Source organism: Bos indicus, chromosome 10 (assembly GCF_029378745.1).
Source record: "Bos indicus isolate NIAB-ARS_2022 breed Sahiwal x Tharparkar chromosome 10, NIAB-ARS_B.indTharparkar_mat_pri_1.0, whole genome shotgun sequence".
Taxonomy (NCBI): Eukaryota; Metazoa; Chordata; class Mammalia; order Artiodactyla; family Bovidae; genus Bos; species Bos indicus.
Window position 1 is genome coordinate 43,289,566 of NC_091769.1, and position 22,656 is coordinate 43,312,221.

Sequence of the window (22,656 nt, forward strand, 5' to 3'; positions counted from 1 at the left end):
TTTCCCCATCTATTTCCCATGAAGTGATGGGACTTGATGCCATGATCTTCGTTTTCTGAATGTTGAGCTTTAAGCCAACTTTTTCACTCTCCTCTTTCACTTTCATCAAGAGGCTTTTTAGTTCCTCTTCACTTTCTGCCATAAGGGTGGTGTCATCTGCATATCTGAGGTTATTGATATTTCTCCCGGCAATCTTGAACCCAGCTTGTGCTTCTTCCAGCCCAGCGTTTCTCATGATATACAATGCATAGAAGTTAAATAAGCAGGGTGACAATGTACAGCCTTGACGTACTCCTTTTCCTATTTGGAACCAGTCTGTTGTTCCATGTCCAGTTCTTTTTTTTTTTTTTTTTCCATGTCCAGTTCTAACTGTTGCTTCCTGACCTGCATACAGATTTCTCAAGAGGCAGGTCAGGTGGTCTGGTATTCCCATCTCTTTCAGAATTTTCCACAGTTTATTGTGATCCACACAGTCCAAGGCTTTGGCATAGTCAATAAAGCAGAAATAGATGTTTTTCTGAAACTCTCTTGCTTTTTCCATGATCCAGTGGTTGTTGGCAATTTGATCTCTGGTTCCTCTGCCTTTTCTAAAACCAGCTTGAACATCAGGAAGTTCATGGTTCCTGATGCCTGGCTTGGAGAATTTTGAGCATTACTTTACTAGTGTGTGACAGGAGTGCAATTGTGCGGTAGTTTGAGCATTCTTTGGCATTGCCTTTCTTAGGGATTGGAATGAAACCTGACCTTTTCCAGTCATGTGGCCACTGCTGAGTTTTCCAAATTTGCTGGCACATTGAGTGCAGCACTTCCACAGCATCATCTTTCAGGATTTGAAATAGCTCAACTGGAATTCCATCACCTCCCCTAGCTTTGTTCGTAGTGATGCTTCCTAAGGCCCACTTGACTTCACATTCCAGGATGTCTGGCTCTAGGTCACTGATCACACAACTGTGATTATCTGGGTCGTGAAGATCTTTTTTGTATAGTTCTTCTGTGTATTCTTGCCATCTCTTCTTAATATCTTCTGCTTCTGTTAGGTCCATACCATTTCATCTCTCCAAAATTCATATGTTGAAAACCTGAAGCCCAGTGAAATGGTATTAGAAAGTAGGGCCTTTGAGAGGTGATGAGGAAATGAGGGTGGAACCTTATGAATGGATGTAATGCTCTTAGAAAAGAGATCCCACAGAACTCTGCAGTCTTTCCCACCCTGTGAGGATACAATGAGAAATATGTAACTTGGTAAAAGGTCCTTATCTGACCACTCTGGCACCCTAATCTCGGACTTCCACCCTCCAGAACTATGAAAAAAAATTGTTATACATAAGCTAGCCAGTCTGTGGTGGTTTGTTGTAGCAGCCTAAAGAGACTAAAACTATGGGTCATGCTTTGGGAATCGTATCTAAGAAATCATTGCCAAATACAAGGTCATAAATCTTTTCTTTTACATTTTCTTCCAAAAATTTAATAGTTTTGGATTTACCTTAAGGTTAGTGATCCATTTTGAGTTAATATTTTGTGTAGAGTGTAATATATCTAGGTTTACTTTCTGCATTTAGATATCCTGTTGCAGTACCATTTGTTGTGAAAACTGTTCTTTCTCCATTGAATTACCTTAGCATCTTTGTCACAAATCAATTGAACATCCTAGAGAAATTAAAACATGTGTACACATACCAACTTGTACATAAAGTTTATAACAGCATTATTCATTGTAGCCAAAAGTGGAAACAACCTAAATGACTATCAACTGAATGGATAAACAAAGTATAGTATATTCACACAATGGAATATTATTTGACCATAAAAAATGAAGTACTGACGTGTACTGGATAAACCTTGAAAACATTATGCTAAATCAAGAAAAATCACCAAAAGATCATATCACCTACTGTATGATTCCATTTATATGAAATGTCCAAAATAGGCAAATCTTTGATACACTAATGGTTGCCTAGGGCTGGAGGTAGGTAAGGAAGAATGGGGATGACTGCTAAGGATGTGGGTATTTTGGGAGGTGACCACAACGTTATAAAACTAATCATGGTGATAGTTTGCACAATTATTAAAAACCATCAAATCGATTATTTCCTCTAAATTGATAAATTATATGTTATGCAAATTATATTCCAGTTAAACTATTACAAAAATTAATTGACCAAGAACAAGTCAACTGATTACATATTTGTGAGGGCTTTTCTAAATTTCATTTTGTAACTTTTTGCTGCAAGTATATAACATATAAGAAATCAACTTCATATCCAGAAACTTTGCTAAATTTATTAATTATCTATATATTCTTTTGGATTCTCTGCATACCTAATCATGTCATCTGTAGATAATGATATTTGATTTCTTGTTCTCCCGCCCTTTTATCTTTGGTGAATTATCTCACCTGTTGCACTGGCTAGTACTTTCAGTGTAATGCTAATTAGAAGTAGTCATCCATGTCAGATCCCTAATTTCAGAGAAATCTTCATTATTTCAAAACTAAGTATAATATTAGCTATACCTGTAGATACCATTGATCAGATTAGAGAATTTTCCTTCTATTCCTAATTTGTTGAGTTTCTTTTCAATCAGAAATAAGTGTTACATTTTTATACCTGTTTTTATGAATCTGTTGAAATTATTTTCCCTTTTACTTAATATAGCCAATTGCTTGCCTTTGAATATTAAGCTAACCTTGAATTTCTTTAATAAATAAATACCATGTAGTTGTGATGTATTCGATTTTTTATTGTCTCTGGAGTTGAATTGCTATGTATTTTTAGAACTTTTTGAGTTTAAGAGACACTGGCTTATAATTTTCCTTTTTAAAATATTCTTGACACGTTTTGGTATGATAGTTTTGCTGAAAACACAAAACAAGTTGAGAATGGTGCCTTATTTTTGTTCTCTGGAAGAGTTTGTGTAAAATGCCCATTATTTTTTTTTCTAAATATTTGGAAAAATTTACCATGGAATCTCACCAACTGAGCCTGGAGTTTTATTTTGTTTTGTTTTTGCATGAAGATTTTAAAATACGAATTTAGCTAATTTTCCAGATATAAGATTATTTCTATTTTGTATTTATTCTTGTGTAGTTTTTAAAATAAATGATATTATTTTTTATTTATCTATTTCATTAAAATTATCAAATTTATTAACAAAAACTATTCATAATGTTCTCATATTATTTTTAAATATAATGTAAGATCTGTGTGATACCTTTTTTAATATCTGATAGTGATAATCTGTGGGAATTTTTCTTTTTTCTTTGGTCTTAGATTATTGAATTAATCTTGATCTTCTAGTTTATTGATTTGTGATACTATCTTTATTATTTCTTACCTTTTCTTTGCATTTAGTTTGCCATTCTTTTTCATCTTGAGATGGATGTTAGATTTTGATTTTTCAAACATTTTTCTATTAAATGCATTCCAGGTATAAATTTCCTCTAAGCAAGATTCTAACATGTCATATTTTCTCTACTTCTATATAAATAAGATACTACACACTAACATATTGATTTTAATATTCATATGGAAAGGATCAAAATAGCCGCTGAAGAATTGATGCTTTTGAACTGTGGTGTTGGAGAAGACTCTTGAGAGTCCCTTGGACTGTAAGGAGATCCAACCAGTCCATTCTGAAGGAGATCAGCCCTGGGATTTCTTTGGGAGGAATGATGCTAAAGCTGAAACTCCAGTACTTTGGCCACCTCATGTGAAGAGTTGACTCATTGGAAAAGACTCTGATGCTGGGAGGGATTGGGGGCAGGAGGAGAAGGGGATGACAGAGGATGAGATGGCTGGATGGCATCACTGACTTGATGGACGTGAGTCTGGGTGAACTCCGGGAGTTGGTGATGGACAGGGAGGCCTGGCGTGCTGCGATTCATGGGGTCGCAAAGAGTCGGACACGACTGAGCGACTGATCTGATCTGATCTGAGGAAGGGTTTGCCCACTATTTATAGTGACTTTTCATAAAGCTGTTTTGATTAAGATAAGGTAGGATTGCTGCATCAGTTTGTAGATAGACGAATTGATAAATAGATTAGAACAGTCATTAGATCATTTAGTGTACAACATTTTCTAATTTATTATGATTTCTTCTTTTATTCATAGGTTATTTAGAAATTTACTGCTGATTTCCAGACATTTAGGAATTTTCTAAATATCCTCTTGTTACTGATTTCTATTTTAATTTCTCTATTGTCAGAAAACATATATTATTTTAATACTTTCAAGCTTGCTGAGATCTGATTTATGAACTGGTACATGGTCTATTTGGTAAATTCCCCATATGAACTTTAAAAAATGCATGATTCTGCAATTATTAGATGTTAAATTTGGTCAGGTTGGCTAATGATACAGTTCACATCTTTGACTTTTTTGATATAATGTCTGAACTTTTAGACAATGTAGAAAAATTCCTAGAAGTATATAATGTACCAAAAGTTTCTCAAGAAGAAATAAAAAGCTTTATTACTACTAATATAATTATAGCATCATAAGTATTAATGAAATTGAGATAGTAGTTACAAATTAATCTCACAAAGAAAATGCTAGACCCAGATAGTTTTATAGGCAAGTCCTATCAAAATGTCATAAAACTATTTAATCCTTTACTACTCTTTCTGAAGATAGAAAAGGAAGAATTTGCTAATTCATTTGGTAAAGCCAATGTAACTTTGTTAATAAACCAGTCAAAAACAAAATGAGAAAGGAAAGTTATAGACTCAACTCATTTATGAATCAGTTCAGTTCAGTCACGTCTGACTCTTCACAACCCCATGGACTGCAGCATGCCAGGCTTCCCTGTCCATCACTAACTCTCAGAGTTTGCTCAAATTCATTTATAAATATAGCTGTATAAATCCTAAACAAATTTAGCAACCTGTATCTAATAGTGTGTAATTAATATTCTGCACCCTGAAAATATTAGATTTATACAAAAGTGAAAAGTTATATTACTCACTACATGGCAACCTGCTCCAGTATTCTTACCTGGAGAATTCCATGGACAGAGGAGCCTGGTGGGCCACAGTCTACGGGATCACAAAGAGTCAGACACGACCAAGCGACTTAAGAAGGTAATAGATTAAAGAGGAAAAACCATATGGTCATCTCAATAGCTTCAGAGAAGACAGTTAATAAAATTCATTTTTCCATTTATGATTTTTAAAAATCAACAGTAAACTAGAAGTAGAAGAGAACTTCCTTAACCTGATAGCATAAAGTGTATCTATCAGACCACATCAATTAGAACAAATGTGACCTCAGATATTGGAGACACTTGCATTAAAATCAGAAGTTGTGCCCACTAAAATCAATCTGGGATCTAATCCGAAATTGACAATTACTGTGTGAACGCTAGTATGTATGGTATTGAAAAAGTTACTTAAGCCAACTCCTAATTTCCTTGTATATCAAAAATACAGATAATAATAAATAACTTGGTGGAGTATTGAAATAAATAAATAACACAAGAAAGCATCTGTGGTAGATTGCCTGATACAGGAATTTTTACCTGTTTTTCTTGGGCAAGGCCAGTTACATATTTGGCTCTAGTTTGCTAAGTCTGTAATAATACTTACACATATACCAGCCAGGGTTCTAAGTGTATTACATGTGTATGTTAATTCACAACAACTTTATGAGGTAGACACAAAGAGGTCAAACAACTTGCCTAAGGTTACTCAGCTAAGAAATGAGGAAGTCTTGATTGGAATCTCGGCCATCTGGTTCCAGAGCCTGTGTTTTTAACCACTACACTATACTGCCTTTCTAAAGAAAGGGGTTGTAGGTTGTATCAGTTAATTATTGCCTGTTATGTTGCATAATAAATGGTCATAAAACCTCAGGGGCATAGAAGAATGGCATTTATTGATCACATGTTGAAATTGTTGTTAGGCAAATCTGTTCATCTTGACTGGGCTTCCTCATGTGGCTGGGGGTTGGCTTGCTGGGGGCCCTGGCTGGAACTGGGCAGTATGCCTCTGCTTCAGGTGTCTCTCATCCTGCAGCAGACTAGTCTAGGGATACTCTCAGGATGAACAGCAGAGGTGAAAGAGCAAAATGGAAACACACAAGTACTCTTTCAAGCCTCTGCTGCATCATGTCTCACATCCTCTGCTGTGTCATAAAACAAATCACTTAGCTAACCCCAGAGTCAAAGTGGGAGGACATTATGAAGGTACATTAAAAAGGCTACGGATCTAAGAATATATCACTTGACACATTGAAGTTGTTTTATAATATACTACAAATACCAAAGTCTAGGGTTCAGAAATCCTTATATATTAGGGATGATTTCTAAAATAGGGCCTTTGTCAGCAATAGCATTTTGACAATTAAATACAAAACTTTGAAAACACACATGCACGCACACACATACACAAACACACATAAATTTATAGAAAATAGGCAGAAACTTCTTCCAGGAATATTTAGTTCAATTTGTAATCCCAAGGTAGTGGTAGTGATGATGATCATAGCTGACCTTTATGAATTTTCTGTGTGCCCAGCCTTGTTCTCAACACTTTACATGTAGTAACTCCCTTCATCTTTCCAACAACTCTTAAATAGATACTATTAATAGTACCTGTTCTGTTTTACGGATGAAGAAACTAAGAGATTTAGTCATTTCCCAGAGTCACCCACCTTGTTTATAAGATCTCCACACAAAGTTAACTTTCAAAAGCTTTTTATTTTTTGATTGAATTATATCCAGACCACTTTGCCATGGATTTGAAGGGCTTCTATAATCTGGCCCTACCCAATTTAATTATCTGTAACTTCCATTGCTACAAAGTATAATTTTAGAATATGTGATTCTGAGTCCCTCTGTGTATTTCTTCCTACACATGTTCAGCTTTAAAAAGTGTTACAAGAATCCTTAATGTGAATAATTAAACTTATTTCTAAGGGATGAAGTGTAAACTAAAGCTATTTTATTCTTTTGCTCCAAAAGTGGAGGCCTTTGCTTTGATTTTTTTTTTCTCACTCAATAAACAGAGATCTCTGCACTGATTTAGAGCTTTCTTAAAAATAAAATTCTATTTAATTTGGCCACTTGATGAGAAAGACGAGCTGTAAGTCTTTCTGAGATACAATGTAAGTGACAGCATATATGTCCATAAAAGGAGCATTTCTAATTCCACTGTAGAAGGTGAAGAGGAACTGAAGAGCCTCTTGATGAGGGTGAAAGAGGAGACTGAAAAAGCTGGCTTGAAATTCAGCCTTTAAAAAACTGAGATCATGGCATCCAGTCTCATCACTTCATGGCAGATAGAAGGGTGAAAAATGGAAACAGTGACAGATTTTATTTCTTGGTATCCACAATCACTGTGAACAGTGACTGAAGTCATGAAATTAAAAGATATGCCTTGCAAGGAAAGCTATGACAAACCTCAACAGCATATTAAAAAGCAAAGAGATCACTTTGCCAACAACGGTCCATATAGTAAAAACTATGGTGTTTCCAGTAGTCATGTACAGATGTGAGGCTGAGCACCACAGTTTGATACTTTCATACTGTGCTGGAGAAGACTCTTGAGAGTCCTTTGGACAGCAGGGAGATCAAACCAGTCTATCCTAAAGAAAATCAATGTTGAATATTCATTGGAAGGACTGATGTTGAAGCTGAAGCTCCAGTACTTTGGCCACCTGATGCAAAGAACCGACCCACTGGAAAAGACCCTGATGCTGGGAAAGATTGAAGGCCAAGGGAGAAGAGGGCAGTAGAGGATGAGATGGTCAGATAGCATCACTGACTCAGTGGACATAAATTTGAGCAAACTCTGGGAGATAGTGGAGGACAGAAGAGCCTGGCATGCTACATTCCATGAGGTGTCATAGATTTGGACACAACTTAGCGACAGAACAACAACAAATTCCACTGTGCTCCTGTTTCAGATGTTTGAGAATCAAGAGGTACATACACATTTCCTGTGTTCTGAGACAATTTCTGAATAAATTCTTATCTTATTCAACAGGTGGGTTTTCAGAAAAGACATATGAATGGAGCTCCGAGGAGGAGGAGCCAGTGAAAAAGGCAGGACCGGTCCAAGTCCTCGTTGTCAAAGATGACCATTCCTTTGAATTAGATGAAACTGCTCTAAATCGGATCCTTCTCTCAGAGGCTGTCAGGGACAAGGAAGTCGTCGCTGTATCTGTGGCTGGAGCATTTAGAAAAGGAAAATCCTTCCTAATGGACTTCATGTTGAGATACATGTATAACCAGGTAGGGAAGAAGTTTAAAAAGTTTTCTGATTTCTGTGCTTCTATCCGTTTGTGTTTTTATTTATAGTAGTGTCCAATGTTTCCATTATTATGTTCCCGAAAGATGAACTAGTTTAAAAATGCTATCGTGTAACCATTCCAACTCTGGTGCTTTGGGGACCAAACTATATAGGCCACTTTGTCTGAAGCCACTTGGCTACATTTCCCTTAGAATGTAACACATTTTAAAAAATTCTTCTGCAAATAGACAAGTACAGTGATACAGTTATAAACTTTACATGTTAGTGTTTAAAATGCCGAATAACTTTTGTCATAATTTTTATTATAATTATTTTGTGCCCAACATTTACTATGACATTTTTCATACATGCAGCAAAGCTAAAAGAACCTTGCAGTGAATACCTGGATGTGCACTGCTTAGATTGTACCAATAACATTAATAATCTTGCTTTACTACTTTTGTTGTATCCAGCTATTCTTCCCTGTTTCAATCCATTGCTCTATCTTATTTTTGATTCATTTCAAAGTAAATTGTTGACTTCAGTATTCTTCCCTATAAATATTTCAATATACATCATTATTATGTATTTCAGTATTAGTTTTTTTCTTTTGTTGTAACATTTACATGTAGTTACATCTGAAGTGTATATCTGTTTTGTGGGGGGAAATGTAAATACCTGGGTAGCCCCAAATCCCATCAAGTGTATCTTGCTGTTAACCTCACAAAGTTCTGTTATCTTTTCCCACTCAGTTCTCACCTTTAACCCACCCCCAAAGGCCACCAACACCGTGGTTACATTTGAAATAATAGTGTGGCATAGAAAAGAGGCTTTAGGGGGCATGCAACCAACCAAAAGCAGAAGGATAAATAGGAGATTAGAGTGGGGGAACAGAAAGAAGTTGAGAGAATACCAGTATTTTTGTCTACCCTTTTACCCATAGCAATTCAGATACAAATATGGATGTTGAGGCAGAATAGACATACTACCCAAAGAAACTTTGTGTTATGCATTTATATAATAATTAACCATTTTGGATTAATCTTTTATATAGGTGAGATATTTTTGAACAGCTTTGTAATGTTAACTTTAACATCTTCTATCTCTAGCCTCCAAACAAACCAATAACAGAATGACCAAAATACATTCAGGCTTTTAAAACAAACAAAAGTCTTGCCATTTTCTATTTCTGTCATACCAACATTAGTACACTGCTTAATACAGGTAGGAAAACTGAATGAACAAAATTAGAATACTTTCCATTCTTTCAGGTTATGTAGTTTCAGGCATAACCATAATTTTAATTGTGAAATAAACATTGAAATACTTGATAATGCTTCTCACGTTGCTTATGTTAAATAGTATTTGCTCAAATTAAAGTGTAACAGATTTGATTTTATTGTTCTACACCTATTGCTAGGTACTTATCCTCCTGCCATTTGTTCCCTCCTTCCCCAATCTGGAGAAGCATTTGTGTATATTCTTATTGTGTATATCTTGACATAATATTCTCTCTCATACCTTTATTTCTTTGTTTCTGGAATGCCCTTGCTGAGTTTGCTCACCTGGGAAATGCCTAAACATCATTCAAGTCTTAGCTCTAATATCACTTCTCCTGTGATGTCTTAACTAAGAGTTAGTTGTTTCTTTCTATATGCTTCCAGTTATGTCTAAAATACACACCCATTTTGGCATACATGTATCGCATCATAGTGCTTTGTTAGCATGTCTGTCCCCCCTATTAGGCTGTGAGCTTCCTCTTATCTGGAATGATATCTTTGTATCTGCAGGATGTAGCATACCATGTGACATATGATTGCTCTTCCATATTAATTTTTTTGAATGTGTAAATAAAGCAATTGTATCAGTATAATATAAGATGCGTATATGTTGTTTTCCTTTTGTCTGGAGTTGATGAGGAATACTAACTGGTACAGGTGAGTAGAAGAACCTGTACTATATATCTAGTTTAGTATCATAGACTTTCTTAATTTACAGGAATCAGTTGATTGGGTTGGAGATCACAATGAACCATTGACCGGTTTTTCGTGGAGAGGCGGGTCTGAACGAGAGACCACCGGAATCCAGATATGGAGTGAAATCTTCCTTATCAATAAACCTGATGGTAAAAAGGTATGATGCGAGCTTCTTAAAGAAAATTGAATTTTCACTTACCAGCGGTTACCACTTTTCAGGATCCTCAAAAATGCTCTTTTAAAAACTAATTTGACCATTTGACATGAAGTTTAAAAGGGAAGTGGGTAGCATCTTATTTCATGTCCCCAGCTTCCTTGCTGTTGATCACAGTAGGCAAAATCATAGGGACAGTAGAACAGCAGATCAATTAGCAATGCTGTTTCTGTTTTGTTGGATTGCCAGTGAAAATTAATCATTACAGTATTCAGCAGCAAATTAATATTTCTGTTTTCAGTGGCATTCATGGCACGTGTGAAAAATTACCTATTAAATATTCATTGCTGATGGTTTGCTTTAGTCCTTATGGTATTAACTTTGTGGTAACCCTAATTCCCTGCATGTTCTATAATATATCAATAATGTACTCTACTTGCCTACAGGTTGCAGTGCTATTGATGGATACTCAGGGAACCTTTGATAGTCAGTCAACTTTGAGAGATTCTGCCACAGTATTTGCCCTTAGCACAATGATCAGCTCAATTCAGGTATGGAATAAAATAAATCCATTTTGATGGATATTTCTTTAAATAAAATTATGAATATATATATTTGTATGTAAATGTGGTAGTGAGACAAACAACAGAAATGTATATTATATGTATATTATTTGACTCAATTAGCATACTAGTTCTTATTATTTCTATAAGAGTAGAATTGTTTTTAATTACTGTAATCTAATTTCTGATCAGTTTTCAAATTGCCTACTTTAACCAGAAAACATTATCTTATTGATAATTTTTTCTATTTAAAGTCTACAATTCCCTGGTGGCTCAGACAGTAAAGTGTCTGCCCGCAATGCAAGAGACCCAGGTTCGATCCCTGGGTCGGGAAGATCCCCTGGAGAAGGAAATGGCAACCCACTCCAGTACTCTTGCCTAGAAAATTCCATGGATGCAGGAGCCTGGTGGGCTATAGTCCATAGAGTCACAAAGAGTTGGACATGACTGAGCGGCTTCCATCACTTCAAACTCAGTAATTTTAATGTATGTAGTTACATTGTAACCACCTATTCTAAGTTTTATTTAATGAAACAAAATTTATAGATGTAAAAATTATATATATATATACACACACACACACACACACACAACTTTTTATAGTACCTTAAGGTACATTTCCTAGAGAAGGAGATGGCAACCCACTCCAGTATTTCTTGCCTGGAGAATTCCATGGACAGAGAAGCCTGGCAGGCTACAGTCCATGGGGTTGCAAAGAGTCAGACATTACCAAGTGACTAACACACAAAGTACATTTAGGAAAGTAAATGTCTTTCTCTCCTTTTCTCGCTCTCTATTTTTTTTAAGTATTGTTTTTGAAGTTATTGTACACTTTATAATTGTCCTGAAAGCCCTTAAGGCTTTTACTATGATCATAGCACACACAGCATAAACATTTTAAGACAATTTTTAGATATTTTCTATTCACTAGAAAGAGCAAGAAGAGAAAGTGATCAAGAAACAGACCATTAAAGAAAGGTAAAATAATTTTAAAGGGTAGGAGAGGCAGAGTGGTTAGGATGAGTAAATCAAAGCTGAGATCATAAGCCTGTAGGGAGAATGGACCTAGTGAACAGGCAACCAGGGCATGTGTAGCTAGGACAATGAAAAGATGGATAGAAGGAAGACTGAACTTTTTTATAAAGAACTTTAAAATGAAAGTCATGATTATAACCTATGATTGACTAGTTTTTTTTAAAAAAGTATAAGTTTCAGGTGTATAATATTATAGTTCACTTTTTTTTAAATTTAAATTTATTTATTTTAATTGGAGGCTAGTTACTTTACAATATTGTATTGGTTTTGCCATACATCAACATGAATCCGCCCCGGGTATACACGGGAACACCCCATCCTGAATACAGTGATCGCACCATAAGTCTAGTATCCATCTATCGACACATAGTTACCCCTTTTTATCCATTTTGCCCAGCCCTCACCCCTCTTGTCCCCAGGTAACCAGTAATCTGATCTCTGTGAGTTCACTTTTATTTTATTCATTCACTTATTCCACATGAGTAAAATAACATACTTGTTTTTATCCATCTGACCCATTTCACTTAGCATAATATCATCAAAGTCCATCCATGTTGTCACAAAGGCTGGATTTCCTTCTTTTTATGGCTGAGTAGTAATCCAGTGTGTGCATGTATGTGTTATATCTTTATCCATTCATCCTTTGGACACATAAGGACTTTCTGTATCTTGGCTACTGTAAATAGTGATATATTGAACATAAGGGTGCATATATCTTTTTAAATAGTATTTTCATGTTCTTCAGATAAATACCATTACTGGGTCATATGGTAGTTCTGTTCTTAACTTTTTTAAGAATCTACATACTGTTTTCCCTAGTGGCTGCACAAATTTACAATCCTACTAATAGTATATGAAGGTTCCCTTTTCTCCACATCCTCTCCAACATGTAACTGTTCCTTATCTTTTCAATAATAGCCAGTCTAACAGGTAGGAGGTAGTATCTCATTGTGGTTTGTTTACTCTTTTAATGTATTGTTGGATTCAGTTTGCTGATATTTTGCTGAGGATTTTTGCATTTATATTCATCAGGGATTGGCGTAGTTTTCTTTTTTTGTGGTGTCCATCTCTGGTTTTGGTATCAGGATAATGCTGGCTTCATAAAAAGGATTTGAAAAAGTTTTCAGAATGTTTTTAGAAAGATAGATATTAAATCTTCTTTGAATGTTTTATAGAATTTGCCATTGAAGCCATCTGGTCCTGGGTTTATATTTGTTGGGAGTTTTTTGATTCCTGTTTAAGTCTCTTTTTAGTAATCAGTTTATTCAGATTTTTCTTTTTTAATGATTCAGTTTTTGGAGATTGCATGTTTCTAGAAATTTATCCGTTTCTTCTAGGTCATCCAATTTGTTGACATATAACTGTTCATAGTAGTCTCTTATAATCTTTTGTATTTCTGTGATATCAGTTGTAATTTCTCCTCTTTCATTTCTGATTTTATTTATTTGAGCCCTCTTTCTTTTTCTCTTGGTGAGTCTAGCTAATGACTTGTTGAATTTATTTATCTTTTCAACTAGCTTTTAGTTACATTGATATTTTTATTTTTTAATCTCTATTTTCTTTATTTCTGCTCTCATCTATTATTTCCTTCCTTCTACAAACTTTGGGCTTTGTTCTTTTTTTCTAGTCTCTTTAGGTGTAAAATTAGATTGTTTATTTGGGAATTTTCTTGTTTTTTGAGGTAGGCCCATATTGCTATGAACTTCCTTCTCAGAAGCATTTTTGCTACATCTCATGGATTTTGATGTGTGGTATTTCTGCTCGCATATATCTTTAGGTATTTTTAAATTTCTCTTTTTATTTCTTTCATGATCCATTGGTTATTCAGTAGCACATTATTTAATCTCCACATTTTCCTGTTTTTTTCCCCTTTTTTTTTCTTGTGAATGATTTCTGGTCTCATACTATTGTGGTTGGAGAAGCTGCTTTGATATGATTTCATTCTTCTTTGAATTTATTAAGGTTTTTTTTGTGACCTGACATGTCCTTGAGAATGGTTCATGTTCACTTGTGAAGTGTGTATATTCTGTGCTTTTTGACAGAATGATCTTTATGTATCTGTTCAGTCAGTGTGATCTAGTGTGTTGTTAAGTCCAATGTTTCCTTGCTGATACTCTGTCTGAATGATCTATTCGTTGAGGTAGCCGTAAGATTGACTAACTTTTAAAAATATACTTCTTAATTTAATTAGCCTTTAAAATACTGACTTAATATCTAACTTCTAACAAGTCAATTAAAAATGGATTATTTTTGCCTTTTAAATAATTTTTATTTATATTTTTCCTGTAGACATTAAATATTTTCACTGAAAAATCTGCTAAGTCCTTAGTAATGACTATTATTATCTGAGAAGTAATCTGTTACTGAAAAAAGTACACAAAGTATACTGTTTGTATCAGTACATAAACAAACATCATTAACTTTTCTTTGAAGTTACTGATATTTATCCTCTTTCTCAGGGAAAAAAAAGAGTTTTACTTTAATCTATTCATGAAGCAATAAAGCATGTGTCTGAGGATGTAAGCAACATATTCAGAACTTCCTTGTGATGAAATTTTCTATAGACTTAAATAATTGATTGTAAAGAAGCCAATATAATTTTTCAAGACAAAATTTTATATATGGGTTATTAAGATCCAGATTGCTATTATTTTGGTAAGCTTATAAGAATGATTATTTTAATACTAATTGATGAATTAGGTTCATGAAATAATTTTAACATTCTGCCTCCAAAACAGGTGGCTACTATATTTCTGGAACAGTTTTATGATCATTGTATTAATGCATTGTTTACTGTCTCTCAGGCTTTCTTTACTTCTCTCTCAAGGTCTTATAAATATCATTATAGAAGAATATACATGAGAGAGTTTGATTTTATGATAATTGATATTTCAAAAATAGAGAATAGCAAAATAAGTGCTTAGTTTGTTGCTTATTATTTTCTCATTTTGATTTTATTTCTTATCAAGGTTTATAATTTATCTCAAAATGTCCAAGAGGATGATCTTCAGCACCTTCAGGTAACAGTATTTATAGTCTGTTTTATATATCTGGTAATCTTTTGGGCATGGATAGCAGAACTTTAAGATTTTGTCAGGCCTTCTTGTACTTGTAAAAGGTAACAGTCAGAAAGATTTAAAAACATAACCAAATGGAAGTTGTCACATTTCCAGGTTTCTTGTTCTAACCCTGTATGCTTATGTTCTTTCTAGTTCAGTTTTCAAAGTCCTTTGTTTCAGTAAAGCTACTTGCTTGTCGACCCTGTATATGGCAAAATATATGGCACGTTAGAGTGGAAAAAGAACTTTTGGTTTAAAAATGGCCCAAAATGTGAAGTTGAAGTCTGATGGTCAAGGATTTAATAATTGTTAGTATAATATCAGTTATATGCTAGATTTTTTTCCTGTGGACCACTTTATAGCTATGGGTGAACACCTGATGGTAACTCATAGAATTCTATTTTAGATCTGAAAGAAACCTCAGGAACACCTAACTTATCCTTAATATTTTATGAATGAGAAATTGTTTCTGAAAAAGAATGAGTTGCCAGTTAGTGACAGAGTGGGAATAGAAATCTCATCATCTGATTGGACTCGGTGTTTCTTTCACTCTCCAGGCTGCATTTAAATCTCAAATTAGTAGAAGATTAGATATTTCCTAAAGGTAGTTCTCATCTCTGTCACACTCTCTTCTCTCTTTCAATTCATGTTATTAATAGCTACATATTAATAGAAAAACCTATTGTTTCTCTGATAGTTTCCCTCTGCTTATTTTACAGAAAATTTTGCTTTTAATATATTATCTTGGCAATAAGGGCCCTACGCAGTGTAACAGATAACAAAGGATAATAGCACAGGGTGATCTGTGAGGCTGGAACTATTATTTGGAGTTCACATCTAGCGTTACTCCCAAATATGTTTCTGGTACATCACACTGATCAGTTATGAAAAATAGACGATATGCTGAATAATTGTTAGATGTTTCTTTGAGTGAGCACAACTGCTTCTTTAGGTGTGTGTCATAACCTAGCCAGTTAATGACATGGCACTGTCCAGTACCTGTTTAAGATTTCTAAAAAAGGACTGATTTTGGACTGTGATATTGAGTAAGTAATCAATCTCTTTTTGAGATCATTTAAAATTTTTTCCTGTAAATGACATCACCTCATTCTTTCTCAGAAAAGACTGTGAGTTCAAATTATGTTAGTATATGATTCTGATGAAATTGAGTAATGATTCTGGTCCCCAGACCAGCTTTTAAACATAATATTCCAGACTTTCATTTAATTACTATAATCAGATACCTAGGTACTATCATTTGCTTTCTAGATTCCCACAGTTTTCACAGGAGAGACAATGTAGTTCTTTGGGGGCAATTCTAAAAGGCCAAAGGAGGGAAGTCCCCTGTGTCAGCACCCTTCCCCAACTCTGAGGTGCCTCTGAAGCTTGCTACTCTTGTGTGATAAAGTGGCATTTCCTTTGTACATATCGGAAAACCCACTTGGCCAGTCTGAACAGAACTCTCTCCAGAGGCCCAATCACAGGGACCACCTCAAGTCTGTGTTCTCTAAAACCTTACATTTCTGGTGAAACAAAATGATATGGTACATCTCAATTGGGAGCAATAAAAAATAAAAGGTGGTTTATTTGATTCTTCACTTTTAAACCAAATGTCTGTTGTTATTGTTGTTCAGTCGCTAAGTCGTGTCCGACTCTTGGCGACCCCATGAACTTCCATGCCAGGCTTTGCATGCCAGGTTTCCTGGCCCTTCACTATCTCCCAGAGCTTGCTCAAACACCTGTATGCCTTTGTAATAATCGAGGCCATTGTGCCATTAAATTTCCTCAGGCAACAATTTTTGTAAATTATCCTACTTAGTTTATAGCTCTCTGGTCTAATCTATGCAAGTTTTGCTTTGAAAGGTCATTTCACATGTTTCTTTGTCTCTTATCTTCCCCAAAAAAAATTGTCCTACATTCTAGATATAAAGGTGTTATCTTTAAAATGGAAACTTCATTTTAAAATGTACTCTATGTCCTTAATTTTAAAATATATGATTACGGTAGCTCTACTTAATCTAATACTTAGTTACTTACAATGATTATTGCAGTCTTAATAATATAGTATTATGTTACAGCTAAAGAAAAAAATTAGTGAAAGAAAGCCAAGAAGATACTGAAGTTTTCTCTCTTTGTGTGTGTGGGTGCATGTGTGTGTGTGTGCGGATGTGTGATTTTCCTTGTAGCTTTTCACTGAATATGGCAGGCTGGCAATGGAAGAAACATTTCTGAAGCCATTTCAGGTGAGTGGGTATTAAATGATAATAAATTCTTATAAGAGTTTCCTGAAGACTATAACCAGGTATATTAATTGAGAGAGTCATGTTTCTTTCTCCATTCACAATAGCAAAAAAAAAAGAAAGAAAAGAAAAGAAAAAACATTGATAGTTAAGTAGAAAAATCCAAAATATAAAAATCTTTATGGAGAAAATATTTTCAAAATTTCATTAAAGATCATAAAGAAAAATTTTTATAAGCCAGAGAGATATACTATGATTCCAGATGGCATGATTTAATGTTGTGGAGAATCTAGTTTTCCTCAAATTAACCAATAAACTCAGTGCAATTCCAATTAAAACTATAACAGAATTTTTTGAGAAATGCAACACATTTTTCTATAACTTATCTGGGAAAATTAAGTTCTCTTTTAAGTCAGTTTTTAAAAAGAGAATCCAAATTGGGGGATTGAATACATACTAGAGAACCATAGCAATGAAAATGGTGCAATTCTGCACAGATATGAGGGAAAAAACCTGATGAAACTAAACAGCATTCAGAAATATCTCTCTCTGTATGGAAACCTTGCATTCATTAGTGGTCACATCATAAATCAGTGGGAAATGAGGGTTTGGAAAAACTAACTCACTTTTTGAAGAAAAAAATTGAATTTCTACTGAACACCATATATGGAAGGGATTCCCCAATTGTATTAAAAAACTAAATAAGGAATTTAAAAGTATAAAGTTAATAGAATAAAATATTGGAGAATATCGTCCTGAACCAGTGTGAAGAAACATTTATTCACTAAGACTCCCCCAGCAAAAAATGTGGTGAAAAATTGATGGATATTACTATATCAGAATAGAGTATTTCTGTTTATCGGAAGACTCTAAACAAAGTGACTCGATTGGTAGAAGGTACTAACAGTGTCAAAAGTCAACAATGGATTAATGTATAGAATGTGCAAGGAAGTACTGCAGTTAAGAATTGGATGACCATCAAAAACTGGCAAAGGAACCAATACACACCTATGCTGCTGCTGCTGCTGCTGAGTCGATTCAGTCGTGTCCAACTCTGTGCGACCCCATAGATGGCAGCCCACCAGGTTCCCCCGTCCCTGGGATTCTCCAGGCAAGAACACTGGAGGAGGTTGCCATTTCCTTCTCCAATGCATGAAAGTGAAAAGTGAAAGTGAAGTCATTCAGTAGTGTCGACTCTTCACGACCCCATGGACTGTAGCCCACCAGGCTCCTCTGTCCATGGGATTGTCCAGGCAAGAGTACTGGAGTGGGTTGCCATTGCCTTCTCCAGAGATGGACTATTCCTATGGGTTTGCAAACAGTCAGACATGACTGAGCAACTTTCACTTTCAAATAAGCCATGGACTTTGAGTGATTATGATAGCAGTGTAGTTTTATTCTTGGTTAAAAAAAAAAAGATACTATTCTGGTGAATAATGTTTATAGTAGGAGAGGCTATGCATGTGTCAGGGCAGGTGGTATATTTATGGCAAATCTTTGTACCTTTCTCTCAGTTTTACTATTCTAAAAAAAGTCTTAAAAAATCCTAAACAATTAAAAAATGATAAACTGAACTTAATTTAAAAGTTAGGCTGTTAAAGGAAACCTGAATGACTAACACATTTTCTAAGGAATGTTAAGTCTTATTGATAATCAGTTAAAAATTAAAATGAGATACCACTTTTACACTCATTAGATAGGCAAAATGTGGAATATGGGGATAAATACCAAATGATTGCTAGAATTTGGATAAACGGGAACACTCAGACCCTATTGGTTAATAAGTGCAGCTTGTAGCAGCCATTCTGTGGAACAGGGCAAATATATAAGGATACTCATTGTAGCATTCATAGATCCTTAGTAGCAGGAAGTTGTAGCCAGCACAGGTGTCCATCACTTGAAGAACGGATACATAAAATAGGTTGAAAGACATACTCTGAAATATTTTTCAACATCCAAAGGCAATGAACCTGAAGTATAAGTAACATGACTAAAGTATTAAAATTTATATTAAATTAGTAGAGGGAAAGTTCGAGTTCTATAACATGATACTATTTGTGATTATTTAAAACTTCTTCATATGCAAAATAATTTATGTTAGAGTGAGTGTGGTTGAGAGCAGACAGTTGATGGGAGTGGGAATCTGGGGAAAATATGATAAAGTAAAACAAAAAAAGGGACCTTTGTATGGAAAGATGTTGGTATGCTGTGAGTGAAGGAGGGTGAGTCTCTCCTCTGAGATCTGGAGAAGCAGGTGGGGAGAGGAGTTGAGATAGAATGAAATGAATCTCTGCTTACAGTCTCCTGTGTGGTTTATAATACCTATTAGACTCTGTTGTCTTTTTAAAAATAATTTTTCACGTTAATAGTTGAAGTATTGTATAATAATTGGGCTATTTGCTTTCATTTTTCTCTTCTCTGAACTTGCTACCTCAGAACTCATTGGCATATATTGGGCAGTTCAGTTCAGTTCAGTTCAGTCGCTCAGTCGTGTCCGACTCTTTGCGACCCCATGAATCGCAGCATGCCAGGCCTCCCTGTCCATCACCAACTCCCGGAGTTCACTCAGACTCACGTCCATCAAGTCGGTGATGCTATCCAGCCAACTCATCCTCTGTCGTCCCTTTTTCCTCCTGCCCCCAATCCCTCCCAGCATCAGAGTCTTTTCCAATGAGTCAACTCTTCGCATGAGGTGGCCAAAGTACTGGAGTTTCAGCTTTAGCATCATTCCTTCCAAAGAAATCCCAGGACTGATCTCCTTTAGAATGGACTGGTTGGATCTCCTTGCAGTCCAAGGGACTCTCAAGAGTCTTCTCCAGCACCACAGTTCAAAAGCATCAATTCTTCAGTGCTCAGCCTGCTTCACGGTCCAACTCTCACATCCATACACGACCACTGGAAAAACCATAGCCTTGACTAGACGGACCTTTGTTGGCAAAGTAATGTCTCTGCTTTTCAATATGCTATCTAGGTTGGTCATAACTTTCCTTCCAAGGAGTAAGCGTCTTTTAATTTCATGGCTGCAGTCACCATCTGCAGTGATTTTGGAGCCCCAAAAAATAAAGTCTGACACTGTTTCCACCATTTCCCCATCTATTTCCCATGAAGTGATGGGACCGGATGCCATGATCTTCGTTTTCTGAATGTTGAGCTTTAAGCCAACTTTTTCACTCCGCTTTCACTTTCTTCAAGAGGCTTTTTAGTTCCTCTTCACTTTCTGCCATAAGGGTGGTGTCTTATATTGGGTAACTCCATAGTAATTCTGGAATGGAGTTTTCAGTCTTACCAGCAGGTGTCACTGCTTCTTATGCTTGGCTAGATAAACTGAAACCAAAAGAAACCAGCCAGTGCTCTGTTGATGGACAGATGGGTGGATAGATCGATAGGCCAACAGGCCTTTGGTAAAACAAAACTAACAAAAAACAATGAATTGAAAACAAACAATAGAAAAAACTTTGAGATTACTACTTGTTTGTAAACTGTTGGCATTACAAAAGAAAAAATTATGATTGAGTCAACATTGACTTCTGAACAGGTTTTGACTTATAAATCTAAGTATCTGAAATTGAAATGAGAAACTCATTAAATAGTAAAAGTGGCTTCCAAAGCTATTTAATAATTTAAGATTAAAGCAACCAAATTCAAACAAAAATATTTATCTCATGAAATTAAAATACAAAATGTAAATATACTCGAATCACAGAACAACATTTAAGATATCAGCAAAATGATTCACAGTTAAATTAGAAAAAACATAGAAAAAATTCTGAAATAAAATAACTTTTAAATAAAAGTTTAATTCAGCAGTTTTTTTTAGCTGGTCACTGTTCCTATCCTCTTCCTCTGAGAAAATAGCAGTTTTACTTGTTTGGATAAAACTGTGGAGAAATTTTAAATACTGCCTGATAAAATAACAGAGAAGGCAATGGCACCCCACTCCAGTACTTTTGCCTGGAAAATCCCATGGACGGGGGAGCCTGGTAGGCTGCAGTCCATGGGGTCGCTACAGTCGGACACGACTGAGCGACTTCACTTTCACTTTTCACTTTCATGCATTGGAGAAAGAAATGGCAACCCACTCCAGTGTTCTTGCCTGGAGAATCCCAGAGACGGAGAAGCCTGGTGGGCTGTCATCTGTGGGGTCGCACAGAGTCGGACACGACTGCAGCGACTTAGCAGCAGCAGCAGCAGATAAAATAAAGTGATGGGCAGTGATATTTTTAAAATAATAATTTATATTAACTAAATTTGACAAATTTAAAATAGAATTCTTAACTCTGAAACAGAATGAAGCTGTAAATAATAAATAAGATCTGTCTTAGGCAGCAATAGAGAGGGCAATTAGCCAATGAAATGAATAGCTGAATTAACAGATTAACTTGATTTTTAAACCAAAAGTCAATTTATACCAAACAAACAAAATATCTATAATTGTATTTTAAAACTATGTTTTTAGAAAGAGAACTAAAAGCTTTTAGAGAACTAAAAGTGGATTCTGTTTAAAAGCAACTTTGAAATGTTAAGCTTAGCCAGTGGTGTGCTGGTTGATGTTTGTAACTGGCTAGAGAGAAGTGGAAGATGGGTCTGATTGTAGCATTTGCTGATTTCTGTGGTGTAAATACTTTTACTGTGACCAATTTCAGGCTACTGACATGCTGTCTCCTGACTTGTAAAATTCCTCAGATTTTAATAAGTCTTCCAAGGGAGCCTATAAAAGCCAGCTGTAGACTATTTAGCACAAGAAGTAAACTCATATTAAGACATAGCATTCTCTGACATGACTTACTTTCCCACTTGTCTTGCTCACTGTGAGCACTTGAATCTTAAGTATAACAGTCCAGCAAGAGCTACCTCATTAATGTAATTGTTCTTTAAAAATAATTAAAATAACTTGGTTCTTTAGCTCCTCTTCCTTAGGACTTCAAGAGGTTTGGTTGAGAATGAATACATTCCCATTAATTTAAACATGTAATACCCATAAATATTTGACAGGGACATTAGAAAATAATTTCCAGTTTTCTGTAAGGACCTGATAAAAAATACCTCATGAGGTGTGGGTAGGAAATTTGTCTGTACTTGGGCCTATGAATTTTTCTTCCTTGGTTATAGGGCACACCAGGTCCCATATAGCTCTACAACGAAATGATTACATCCTTGGGTCAAAATCTCTATTAGGAATTTTTCTGATTGTTAGACATTATTTGAAGTGCACATTAAATGAGCTGTTTACGGACTGTTTTTCAATACCAGGCATGACTGTCTTCCTCTAATGTTCTGTGCTCAGTGGTCAGCCATTAGTTATTTGTTACCCAAGGAAAGGCAGGTTTTCCATTTGTGTGGCTCTCCAGCTTTCTCTGTGTGCTTGTCACTCGTGCCCTCTCAAGTCTGCTGGACTGACATG

At 35.3% G+C, this 22,656-nt stretch overlaps 1 protein-coding gene across 2 annotated transcripts in view; it reads left to right on the forward strand.

Annotated features, from left to right (window-relative positions):
- Positions 1-22,656, forward strand: part of ATL1 (atlastin GTPase 1) — a 74,710-nt gene that overhangs the window by 22,047 nt on the left and 30,007 nt on the right. For both annotated transcript variants that reach the window (XM_070797393.1, XM_019968651.2), the window contains exons 2-6: positions 7,983-8,230; positions 10,227-10,361; positions 10,805-10,909; positions 14,926-14,976; positions 17,202-17,258. In XM_070797393.1, the coding sequence (XP_070653494.1) occupies positions 7,983-8,230; positions 10,227-10,361; positions 10,805-10,909; positions 14,926-14,976; positions 17,202-17,258 (596 nt within the window). The remainder of the gene's footprint in view (positions 1-7,982; positions 8,231-10,226; positions 10,362-10,804; positions 10,910-14,925; positions 14,977-17,201; positions 17,259-22,656) is intronic.